Source organism: Petaurus breviceps, unplaced genomic scaffold, assembly GCF_028583685.1.
Source record: "Petaurus breviceps papuanus isolate PSGF00001 unplaced genomic scaffold, PetGlider_PUasm1.0 90594, whole genome shotgun sequence".
NCBI lineage: Eukaryota > Metazoa > Chordata > Mammalia > Diprotodontia > Petauridae > Petaurus > Petaurus breviceps.
The window spans coordinates 5,958,876-5,972,289 of record NW_027187281.1 but is presented as its reverse complement, the minus strand read 5'-3'; the positions used below and the strand labels follow the sequence as shown (position 1 = coordinate 5,972,289).

The following is a 13,414-nucleotide window of genomic DNA, read 5'->3' as shown; positions in this document are numbered from 1 at the left end:
TTTTCCTTTTTGCAAGGGTGGGTTTTTTGGTGGGAGGTGAGGGAAGATATTGTGGCATGATATATCTGGGGAATGAATGTAAAAGGTAAAACCTTTAATAAAAATTTAAAAAATAAAATGAAAAAATAAAAGAATTTGAAATGCTGGTAGGCAGTCAGTCATCTGGCCAGAAGAGAGGGAACAAAACTAGGGGCTTAATTGCCAATGCAAATAGCTTCTTTCCTGAATAATCAGCCAGTGTTTAATCTGTACATCAGTATTAAAGAGTGGTTGACTGTGGCTTAGATTTCTTGAAGGCTAATTTAATAGTTAGCTTCTTAATTAGTAACTGTTTCAAACTATGCAAATACAAAATATAAAGCCACCACTGTTCTCAAGGGTATTGCTGGGAGGAGTGTTAGGTAAATTTTACAGTTACGATTGCATAGTCAGCTCCTTTTTGGCTGGAGAGCATTCTCTAGTAGCAATCGTTTTGTTCTAGTTTTTAATAAGAAAAAGGGGTAATAATAAGTTCAGAAGTAATTTAGAGGAAATTAAAAAAAAAACATTTTGCATGGGGAAAAATATGCTCCATTTTGTCAGTTTGCCCTAAGGGAAGTAGGAAAGGAAATGGATTGACTAAATGATTGAGAAGGGTCAAGTTTTCACTGACTTTAATAGTGTGAAGTTTATTAACAACAAATATTTGTTGTAGTGGCTGTGGAAAGGCTTAGATGCAAAGTGAATTTAAATATTTTAAGCAGTAGTTTATTTATACTCTGGGAAGGTTTATGGACTGATACTGTGGGAAACTAGCTCTGTTGCAACAGCCCAAATATGGTGCAGGTATGCACAGTGGAAAGACTTGGACGGCTCTAGTAATAAGCCTAAAGTTAGAGTTTCTTTAAACACTCACTGTGTTTTGACTGTGAACTGAGTTGTTCTGCCTAAGTAAATCCTCTGCTCTCTTTAAGCAAGGATATTATTTTTTTGATCTGAGAGTCATAACCAGGCTGTGAACTAGTTTTAAAGCACAGTTGAGTTTTACTCAGGTTGTCAAAATCACTCAGGTTCAATGTGCTACTAAAGCTATAGTTCTGTATTTTAGGAAGAGAAGGAAGAAGAAAGATGGGAAAGGGGAAGAGGGAGGGAGGAGGAGGAGAGAGAGAGAGACAGAGAGAGAGAGAATGAAAGAGAGAAAGAGAGAGAGAGAGAGAGAGAGAGAGAGAGAGAGAGAGAGAGAGAGAGAGAGATGGAGAGATGGAGTTCTAAAATTGTCTTACAAAATGGGAAATACCAGAGTCAGTTATAATTCCTTTAACTTCAAATTAGAGGCATTAAATATAATGTATTTTTACCATGTACACAACAAACATGTACATAATAATTATGATTGGTCTTTTTCTTCCTTCATTTTAAAATAGCATTTGGCTAGAATTTCTTAGTTACACAACTGAGTGTGGAAAATACAGTCTTTTGCAAAATGTTGAATTATTTTTAATTAAGTTGGTTATGGTATGGTTGTTGTCCGTCATTCTCAAGGAGGACCAAAATGACATCATCATGTTGGAGTCAAGGTACAGTGTGTCCAACTGTGGCTGATCAGACCAATACAAGCTTGAAATGCTCTACCACCAGGTTGGGCACAGATAGTGGACATAAATATTTGGAGTGATGTCACTAAATTTGTGCATCTCATGTTTCTTTTGAACTACTGTGATTCTGCTTTCCTCATAGAACACAGTGCCTTCTTTGATGGTGACACTTCATGCTAGTTGGTCCTTTGCTGATATTTCCCATGCCACATAATTGATTCCAAAGTTCTTCAGAGAGACATTGCGAGTGTCTTTGTATTGCCTCTTTTGACCATGATATGAGCACCTACCTTGCATGAGTTTTCCATAAAATAGTCTTTTATGTAAATGTATGTTTTGTACTATAACAACATGACCAGCCCATTCATCACACGAATGCTTGGCAGTTTAGCTCCAGAAAAGACCTGAGTGTCTGGTACCTTATCTTGACAGGTGATCTTCAGAATCTTCTCAAGACAATTTAAATAGAAGTAATTCAGTTTCCTGGCATGGCATGGGTAGACTGTCCAGGTTTCACAGACATACAACGAGGTCAGCAGAACAGCTCTGCAGACCTTCAGTTTGGTAGTCAATCTAATATCTCTTTTCTCCCACGCTTTCTTTTAGTCTCCCAAACACTGCTTTCTTTATTACTTCATACAGAGATTTTAATTTTTCTCAAAATTCTTCATAGTCACCATTTCTTATGGCATAATAATATTACATTACATTTTTATGTAATCATAGTTTGTTCAATTATCCTCCATTATACTTTCTAAATAGGTTTACGATAATAACTGGCTTTATAGCATTTCCTTGGCTTCCATTTACAATTCATACTGTGGGCTTCAGTCTTTCTTAAACTCTTTCCACTATTCCTTGCTGCTAAAAAACATTACAGATATGAACAGCCATGCAAAGCACATTCCTTTATTAGCCATGTTCCCTAAGAAATAAGCAGAGAAAGGTAAAAAAAGAAAATAGGCTTCAATCTCCATTCTGAGTCCATTAGTTCTCTATCTGGAGGTGACTAACATGTTTCATCACAAGTCCTTGGACCACCCTTCAAATTAAATTGCAGGATAGGATTTCACTTTGAATTTAGTATATATTTGAATTTCATGTATATATGTACATGTATGTATGTATGTGTGTATGTATGTATGTATGTATGGGCAGCTAGTTGGCACCAATAGATGGAGTGCGGAACCTGAAATGAGGAAGAATCATCTCTCTGAGTTCAAATCTGGCCTCAGACACTTAGTAGTAGCTCTGTGACCCTGGGCAAGTAACTTAACCCTGTTTGCCTCAGTTTCCTCATCTATAACATGAACTGCAGAAGAAAATGGAAAATCACTCCAGTTTTTCTGCCAAGAGTAATGGGGTCTCAAATGGGATCACAAAGAGTTGAACACAACTGAAAACAACTGAAACTGTATATATACATATAATAACTTGCTTTGGATATACATAAATGTCATTTAAAAGCATCAGTTTACTTAGGTTCCTAGATTTCCTACTTTGAGATGCAAGATCAGGACAGTCTTTCAAAATAACAATCAGTATAACCAAATTCCAAAAATCAAATAAAATGGGCAATATTAGTCACCTGAAAACAATTTAAGACATATTCTACTTAAGTGGACAGAGAATCTGAACTAATTTCTTATTTTAGAATAAAACTAATCTATAACTTGATTCTTTAGTATAGCAATTATTTAGTATCATAAAATTCCCTTCTCCAATTTACTATTTTCTACTAAAAATCTATGAGAAGAAAAGGACAAAGATGATTTAGCCAGTTCATAATTAAATTTATCCCCCAGTGCAGAAGGAAAACATTATGGTTAGTATTTAATTTAATGTCAGTTGACATATTCATAGGAAGTTTAAACTAATTTTAATAATATCCTATGTGTTACATAATTATTAAAGGATAGCTGCCCCTTGAAATTGTATAATACAGTCTAAAGCTAAATTATTTAATAAGTAAAGTGTAATGATTTTTTTAATCTTACTAATGCTTTCCTCTCTTGCTTATGATAAAGATGATTGGGCAATCATGGCAGCACACCTGAGTAGTGTTGCTGTGAATAATTTTAAGGGTCTAATCTTATAGTATAATGAACTCTGTATTTATTCAGAAGTAAACATTGTTCAGTAAAGTAAAGCATAATATCCACAGGGTGGCTGCCAACACAGGTTCTTAGATCTGCTTTTCTAAAGGAAAGCAACTCAAAATGGGTTAACAAGCTTACTTTAATCAATCAAACATATATCTTTACCTAGTTCAGGGGAAAAAGGTCAGCACCCCGAACTTCAGAGTATAGAGACAGAAGTGACAAGACATAGAAGCAGATCAAACAGACAGGCTTCCGAACTGTCCAACCATTACATCCATACCAAATCATAGTTACCAGAGAGGGAAGCATCAACATCTGTGTTTTCAAAGCCTCTCAATGGCTGCCCAGAGTCTCATCTGGTCAAATCACACAACACTTCTCAAAGTGATCCCCCAAGCAAAGCCTCATGTCAGGGATTATATAGCCTTCTCCTGGGTCAGAGAATGTAACCACCCTCTTGGCCCACTGCCCAATCACACAGCATCAAGGTGTGGGCATTCCTGAAAACAAACCTCCTGCCACAGGCTCCATGTAACCACATTCAGCCTATTAGGGGGCAGAGTGTGTTTTCAAATCAAGGAAGGTTCTCAGAGTCTCTTAAGCCTATCAAAGGGCCTAGGGGCAGGGAAGATCTTTAAATTTGCATTTTCATTACAAATATCTAAACATAAGACACTGTATGAGTATTGCCTTATTCAAACCTTGACTCAAATTATAACTGGATGAAATTATAAATAATTTTGAACATTTAAATTTTATCTCATATTCATTTCATTAAAAGAATGGTCATTTGACTTCAATTCTATGGTGCTTTCCTTTAGAGAAATTCAGGGAAAGGTGCTAGGATAGATCACATCATATTAGGAATTTGCTTAGTACCAGCTCTTTTCTCTGTGCCTCTTTGATCCAGATAGAACTTGGCTTCTCTTTGGAAAATGAGGTCTAAGAAGTATGATTCTATGGAAGCCTCGTCTATTGTCCTACTCCAGTAGTAAGGGTAGGATGTTGGCAATGCTTTTCTAGTCCTAGAGTCTGAGTTTCCCTCCTGAAAAGACATCCAGCTCCCCTCTACCACCTTCCTCCTAAAATCTACGTTCCTGTCCCCATATGAGAAACTCTCTTCTCCTGTCCCTATCTGACTGAGAACTGCATCTGGGTAAATGCTCCAAGATTAGCTGAATGACAGGCTTAGTCAAGTCATCAACACACAAGATTACTATATGTGAGGCACTACACCCTCAAGGGGTTTACATTCTACTATAATAGATAACATGTAGATATATAAGTATATACATAATATAAAGAAAAATAATACAAAGTAGTTTAGGAAGGGAGTGCTTTAGCAATTGAGGGAATCAGCAAAGATTTCGTGTAGAAGGCGGTGCTTGGGCTAAGTCTTGAAGAAAACCAGAGATACTGTAATGCAGAGGTAAGTAAATACATTCCAGGTATAGGGATTGGTCAATCCAAGCATACAGAGGTAGAAGATGAAACTCTATGTGTACAGGACAGTGAATAGACAAACATGGCTGGATCCATATATCATGTGGAGGGGAATAACATGTAAGAAAATCAGAAAGGTTTCAAGGGGACAGGTTTTAAAGAGCTTTAAATGTTAGAGGAGTTAATATTTGATCCTAGACATAATAGGAAGCCAATGGAGTTTATTGAGTAGGGAAATGGTCCTAATTACACTTGAGGAAAATATTGCTTTGGGTATATGGAGGATACATTGGAGTGGGAAGAGTCAAATCAATAAGAATTTTATTAAATATCTGCTATGTGCTGGGCACTGTGCTAACCTCTAGGGATACAAAGCAAAGCAAAAAATAATTCATGCTCTCAGTCTAATGGAAGTGTGAGGTTTGAGGTAAATAGGCTATTGTAACAGTCTAGGCAAAATGTGATGAGGGCCTCCAGCTATGTGGTGATTATGTGAGTAAACAAGACTAGACATGCAAGAGATGTAGACATAGAAAAGATGAGCTGTGGCAATTGTTTGGATGCATGGGGCAAGCAAGAATGGGTTGAGGATATCAGGATTATGAACGAGAAAGATGGTACCCAGACAGTCATACAAAAGTTTGGAAAGTGAGTGGGTTTGAGGGCAAAGATAATGAGCTCTGTTTTGGACATAAAATTTGGGAAGCTTATTGCTGTCCAGTTTGATATGTCTGACTAGTAGTTGGAAATATGAGAGTGGGAACTCCAGAAAGATATCCAGGCTCAATAGATACATCTGGGAGACAACAGAATAGAGATGATCACTGAAATTAGAGGAGCTATAGAAACTGTTGAAACCATGAATGTTACCAAGTGAGAGAATGTAAAGAGAAGAGAGGAAAGGGCTCAATCAGAGACTATAAGTAGTAATGTAAAGTATTCTTCCTTATGGCAGATCATACATGCAATTTGCTAAGTAGTAAGGGCCACAAAAGGAGAAGGAACAACGAGTTATTGGAAAAACCTCACCTTTTTTGTTCTTCCAAGGGACCATATTAGAGAATTCCGTTAAAATGAAATGAGATAGTACATGTACAGTGTTTTGCAGTGTAAAGTGCTATATATAAACACTAGCTATTATTATTGTTATTATTTAAAATTCAAATGTGTCTTAAGAAATCTAATACCATAAATTATTCAAATGATGGTGAATCTGAACCTTTTGAGGACTTCATTTGCTTTCATAGGCTACGTAATCAAATCATCAGAATACCTAAAACCTGAGACTACTGGAAGGGAAATTTTGATCTAATCAGGGAGGTGGTAAAGGGAAGGTGTGAGTTGATAGATTGCTCAGATAATATGAAAGTTGCATAGGAGTCAAGTACTGAGAACCTTTTTATCTTTATGGAAAGGTCAGAGTGGGGATGAGATAGGTAAAAATATTCTTCATGTATTGTTTTATATATGACTGCCTGTTGAAATCAAGGCCCAGCTAAGGTGCTGAATCTTTCATAAAGCCCTCCATGATTCACCTAAGTGAAATTGATCCCTCCTTCCTCAAATTTTCTTAGAACATTTGTTGATCACTTATTTGCCTTTATCACATTCTGCCTTATATGTCATTTATATACATTATTTTGATCCCCTCGTAAAGTATAAGCTTTTGTTTTAGGGGTGGAGCCAAGATGGCAGAGCAGAAGCAGGAAATTCTGTGACCTCCCCCCGCAACTACCTCAAATACCTATAAAATATGACTCTAAACAAATTTTAGAGCTAAAGAACCCACAAAGTGACAGAAAGAAACAAATCTCCCCTTGAAGGCAGCCCAGCATGCCTACAGGAAGGGTCCATCTCAGCACACTGGGAGCTGAGCACAGTCCCACAAGAGCTGTGTGGTTTTGGCCCCAGGAAGGCAGCAGGGGGAAGCAGACTTCAGGAGAGTGAATCACCAGCAGCTGTGGCGGTTTCTAGATTTGTCAACCCATAAATGCCCAAAAGAAAGTAAAAGGTCAGTGGGGAACTCTGTTGGAACTGGGTGCCATCCAGCCCCTGTCCCTGGGGCAAGAGGTGGTGGAAGCATGGTGGCCGCAGCAGCTGCCTCATGGCTGCCTGAGAAGCTCCTGGCCTACAGATTGTAGGCAGACCAAACGACCATTCAGAGGGTAATCACCTTTGTTTTGACCTGCTTGGATCTGGGTCGCAGTCTTGGGTGGTGGTCCTAGGGTGAGAAACACCAGGTTTGCCAGTGGGGTGTCTGTAGAACAGGCGCCCTCCTCAGACCTCTGACAACATTTACGAAAACTTCAGAGATTTGGGACAAAGCTATCTCCATTCTGGAAGCAGAATTCTACTATGGCAAAGAGTTCAAAAGTTAAGTAATTGACTGGCAATGTGAGCAAGCAGAGGAAGCACAAACAGACTACAGAATCCTTTTTGGGGGGACAAAAAGAACCAAAGCATGAAAGGGAGGAAGACAATGAAGTCAGAACTCCTGCATCAAAAGCTTCCAAGAAAAATATGAATTGATCACAGGCCATGGAGGAACTCCAGAAGGATTTTGAAAATCAAGTAAGAGAAGTGGAGGGAAAACTGGGAAGAGAAATGAGAATGATGCAAGAAAATCATGAAAAGAGAGTCAACAATCTGACTGAAGAAAATAACACCTTAAAAAATAGACTAACAAATGGCAAAAGAGGCCGAAAAAGCCAATGATGAGAAGAATGCCTTAAAAAGTCAAATTTGCCAGATGGAAAAGGAATTTCAAAAACTCACTGAAGAGAATAATTCCTTCAAAATTATATTGGAGCAAATGGAAGATAATGACTTTATGAGAAACCAAGATACTATAAAACAGATCCAAACAATTGAAAAAAAAATAGAAGGCAATGTGAAATATCTCATTGGAAAAACCACTGACCTGGAAAATAGATCCAGAAGAGATAATTTAAAAATTATTGGGCTACCTGAAAGCCATGATCAAAAAAAGATCCTAGAAATCATCCTTCAAGAAATTCTCAAGGAAAATTGCCCTGATGTTTTAGAACAAGAGGGCAAAATAGAAATTGAAACAATTCACTGATCACCTCTAGAAAAAGATCCCCAAAAGAAAACTCCTAGGAAGGTTATAGCCAAATTCCAGAGTTCCCAGTTCAAGGAGAAAATATCACAAGCAACCAGGAAGAAACAGTTTGAATATTGTGGAAACACAATCAGAATAACACAAGATCTAGCAGCTTCTACATTAAGGGATCAAAAGGGCTTGGAATATGATATTCTGGAGGTCAAAGGAGCTAGGATTAAAAACCAAGAATCACCTACACAGCAAAACTGAGTATAATGTTTCACAGGAAAATATAGGCATTCAATGAAATTGAGAACTTTCAAGCATTCTTGATGAAAAAACCAGAGTTGAATAAAAAAATTGGCTTTCAAATACAAGAAGCAAGAGAAGCATGGGAAGGTAAACAGGGAAAAGAAATCATAAGGAACTTATTAAAATTGAACTATTTACATTCCTACATGGTAAAACAATAATTATAACTCATGAGACTTTTCTCAGTATGAGGATAGTTGAAAGGAATATATATGTATATATATATATACATACATACATATATATGTTTATATAGGAGGGTATATGTGCATATAAATGCATATGTGAATGTGTGTATATATGTGTACATGTATACATAGATAGAGGGCACAGGATCAGTTAAATAGGAAGGGATGATATCTAAAAATTAAAATTAAGAGTTGAGAGAGGAATATAATGAGAGGACATAGGGAGAGATAGAATAGGGTAAATTACCTCCTATAAAGGAGACAAGAGAAAACTGTTACAATGGAGGGGAAGAACAAGAAGGCAAAAGGGAATGGGTCAACCTTACTCTCCTTGAATTTGGCTTAAGGAGGGAATAATATACACACTAAATTGGGTATCTTACCCTACAGGATAGTAGGGGTAAAGGGGATAAAAGGGGGGATGATAGAAGAGAGGGCAAATTGGGAGGGAGGGTAGTTAGAAACACACACTTTTGAAAAGGGACAGGGTCAAAGTAGAAAATAGAATAAGTGGGTGGCGGGATGGGATAGAGGGAAACATAGTTATTCTTTCACAATATATCTATTGTGGAAATGTTTTGCATAACTACACATGTATTACCTATATAGAATCGCTTTTCCTCCCAGTAAGTGGGTGGTAAGGGAAGAAGAGAAAGAATCTGGAAATCAAAGTGTTAAAAGCAAATGTTTTAAAATATGTATTATTATTATTTTTACATGCAACTGGGAAATAAGATATACAGGCACTGGGGTATAGAAATCTATCTTGCCCTACTAGAAAGTCAGAGGAGGGATGGGGGACGATATAAGAGAGAGCAGATTGGGGGAAGGGGTATTCAGTAGGATCGTTATTTTGGAGTGGGGGTAGGGGAAAGACAGGGAGAAAATTTGTAACTCAAAATCTTGTGGAAATGAATGTTGAAAACTAAAAATAAACAAATTAAACAAAAAAAAAGTATAAGCTTTTAGAACATGCAAACTATCTAAGAACTTTGCTTCTCAACACCCTTCTACTTTTCCACTTCTCTGCCACTGTCCTACAAAATCCAAAGGGGGCCATGGGGCCTGAAGGCCATTTTGTATTTTTCTTTGTTTCATAGGCCATAGCTAAAGAAAGCATCCAGCTTCTGAAATGATTCATTTCTCTGTACTTGGGGATGTTGGTTACCAGGAAGCAGCCCCAGCCAACTGTTGCCAAAGCCTCACCAGCATAGGAGAGTCTGTCAGAGCTTTTGTTATGATGGCATATGTGGCCTTTGAGTACCTAGGATCATTGCCACACCACAGAATGATAACAGAGTAGGATTTAGTGGACACTTACAAGTCTTCTGACTGTGACAAGCAGTTGGTATAGTAGAAAGAGTACTGGACCAGGACTGAGAAGACCTGGGTTTAAACTCTGGTAGGAATTCTGATTCCACCCTTTGTTAGGAATGTGATCTTTAACCAATAACTTAGTGTTTCTGAACCTAGATTATTAACATGTTAAAAGCAAAAAATGACTTCTTGGTAGGGTGGAAGCTGAGGTAAATGACAGAATTTTGGATCATCTCTGGATCTTATTCAGCCATGTTGTTTCTTGCTGCCTCACACAACTGAAAGTAGATTGTAGAAAGTTGGCAGCCAGCTCCATTAGAGGGGAAGTCGGGCAAAGCATCTGTCAGGGAGAATGTCAGAGGAGGCCTTTGCGACCACTTCTGGGAACCAAATAATTCCTCTTGTAGGAGGCATAATTTTTGCCCTCAGATCATTTGGGGGAGTTATTTTTCTTTTTTCTTTGTAAGTGGTGCTTTTTTTGAGGCTCCAACATAGCTGTCTTCAGCAGCAACATGATGATAGGATCATAGACAAAGAGTTAGAAGAAAGGAGGAACCTAAGAGGCCTTCTGGTCAGACTCCTTCCATTTTATTGGTGAAGCAATGACTTGCCAAAGGTCACACATAGCTAGAAAGTAGCAGAGACAAGATTTGGACCCCAGTTCTTTGGCTCCAAATCAGGTGATTTTCCCAATATATCACACTGTCTCTCTGGTTTTAATAGAGGTCCTAGTTCTTAGGTATCTGAAATTGGCCCACTTTTCAGTGAACTGTGGTCCTTTCTTCACTATTTGTGATTAAGATGAAAATATATTGCCATTTGCATATTTACTGAACATATTTGCTCTAACTTGAATTTTTTTATATATGTTATCAGGGAAAAACAGTACATACTACCTTCCTGTTGGTATTGGTTGTCTGGATGTACCATCAAAAATGGGTACAGGCTGAGAAAATGAGTTTTGTGTCTTTGAGGATAGCAGTGTTGCATGTATAAACAATATCAAATTGCTTGCCTTCTCAATGAGGGGGTGGGAAAGGAGAGAATTTTGAACTCAATTTTAAAATGAATATTGGGGAAAAGAATGTTTAAAAATTTTACATGTAATTGGAGAAAAAGATAAAATATTTTTTTAAAAGAGAATAGCAGTGTTGTTTTTTCAGTGTGGAAAGAAATGATGATGATGATAGTGAAAAATATACATAGCACTTACTGTATGCCAAGCACTATGTTTAGTGCTTTATAATTATTATTTCATTGCGTCCTCACAACTTTGTGAGGTAGGTGATGTTATTATCCCTATTTTCTGAAGAGGAGACTAAGGCAAACAGGGTCGCACAGCTAGTAAGTATCTGAGGTCAGATTTGAACCCAGGTCTACTTGACCCCAGGCTCAGTGCTATTTCCACTGTGCCACACCCCTCCAATGTGCTTCTATTTGGTGTTAAATAAAACTTGTAAAAAATGAATAGCTTTGACTTTGTCTTCTCAAAGTTATTTTCTTTTTTTGAGTACTTGCCATTTAAATTGCTTAGCATATCCAGAAAAGATTAACTTTTAATTTTATAAACTGCTGCTTTCATTTCCAAATGATAACTCACATAAACATACAGCATAATGTGAGCTGTATTTTTTATTTGTATAATTCCATTTCTTTTTTTATTTCAGTCGCAATCAGCTGTCATCATTGCCGGCCTGCCTGTGTGGTCTCCCTCTCAAAGTCTTAATTGCAAGTAACAACAAGCTTGGATCTCTTCCAGAAGAGATAGGTCAGCTCAAACAGTTAATGGAATTGGTACGTTACTGATTTGAATGTTGTGATATTTGGTTAATGCTGTTTTTACTAATTATAGCCTAAACAAAAATGCAAAAGGTTCCTTGTTACAGTCAGATATTCTGCTTTCTTTGGAAATTGAATTGCTTGAGCTCTTCAAGGACCAGGACAGCAGATATTAAATTTAAATCCAGTCATCTTTGCCTTAATGGAGAAGATACTGCCATTCATTAAGAAAGATTATGAGTTTTAGGGATTATTTTAAGGTCAAAATAGATTATATATCATTTAAATACAAACTTATCTTCATACTGATTTGTATGAAGGTCGTATCTTTATGTATAGTTATGCTAGGTGACAGAAAGGACAGCTTTAGTTACCATCAGATTTTTAAAAATCATAATTCCAAAAAAATCTGAATGTCAAAAAATTAAAAATCACAATTTAAAATTTAAAAACCTCAAAATTTAACAGTGTAATAAAGTCTAGAGCCTATGAGTAAGAGTAGACTCTAGGAGTCTGAGGCCAGGTTAGAAGTATGCTACCATATTGTCAATTTTATTATTTCTCTGCTTTCTCTTAAGAAGCTTCCAGAGGAAGCTACTCATCTGAAGGAAGTAGAATGCAATGGAAATACTGATAGCTTAGAATCAAAGAACCTGGATTCAAATCTAAGCTCTGCCATTTACTATGTGACTATATACAAGTTACTTAACCAGTATGCCTCAGTTTCCTCATCTGTAAACAGAGAAAATTGTATTGCATAACTTCTAAGCTCCTTTTTCTGTTCTAAGTCTATGATCTATGAGCTAATTTGAGTGAATGAATACCCAGAGGCTCAACTTTACTTTGAATCATAATTGTTTCCAAGTTTACTAAGAAATTGGTCTTTTTACCTTAAAAAGCAAACAAAATCAGAAGAATCAATGAGTTGATTTGAATAAATTGAGAAACAAGGTTCAATGAACCCAAAAAGGATATGCTTTGTAAGAAGATGACTAGTAGTTCATGAGATGGGATGTTAAAATCTGGTTGTTAGGTGAAGCTTAGACCAGGTCTTTTCAAACCAAGTTAGAGGATTGATAGGTTAGATTCTCCTGTTCTTCAGCTGGCATACCTCCACTGTCAGAAAACTGAGATTAATTTGGGGTCCTTGCTGTTGGATATAGCAGTTTATATGCTGAGTATATGGAGAGTGCTAGACCATAATAAGAGTCCTCAAACTCATGAGGCTGAGGCATTTCCTGAATACCTTATCAGCTGCTGTGCAGGCATAAACTCGGTGTTATATGAACACTGACTCTCTTTCCAAGCCATTCTGTAAGCATAGGGGCAGAGTGCCTAGGGGCTGGGAAGGATTTTGAGTTCATTCAGAGTACTAGAGGGACAGTCCTAACATCATCCTCTATGAACCAGTGATGACAACAATGAGCAAAGTATGCAGGAACACAATTGTACCATATACCCTACTCAAATCAAGAGCCCCCAGTTTGCCAAGTTGTGTTTTGGCTAATAAAAATGATGCAAAGATATCTCAAGGTGCTACTCCAGTGCATTCTCTTCCAGTATACCTGGAAAAATCTAATCTCCATAATTTAATTATGACAAAAATATCAGAGATAGGGGTGACTAGGTGGTGCA

The 13,414-nt window shown here is 37.2% G+C and overlaps 1 protein-coding gene across 4 annotated transcripts in view; it reads left to right on the top strand.

Moving 5' to 3' along the window:
- The window catches only part of LRCH1 (leucine rich repeats and calponin homology domain containing 1), a 251,035-nt gene that overhangs the window by 138,121 nt on the left and 99,500 nt on the right, over positions 1-13,414 (top strand). For all 4 annotated transcript variants that reach the window (XM_069063692.1, XM_069063694.1, XM_069063693.1 and 1 more), the window contains exon 3: positions 11,668-11,794. In XM_069063692.1, coding sequence (XP_068919793.1) covers positions 11,668-11,794 — 127 coding nt within the window. The remainder of the gene's footprint in view (positions 1-11,667; positions 11,795-13,414) is intronic.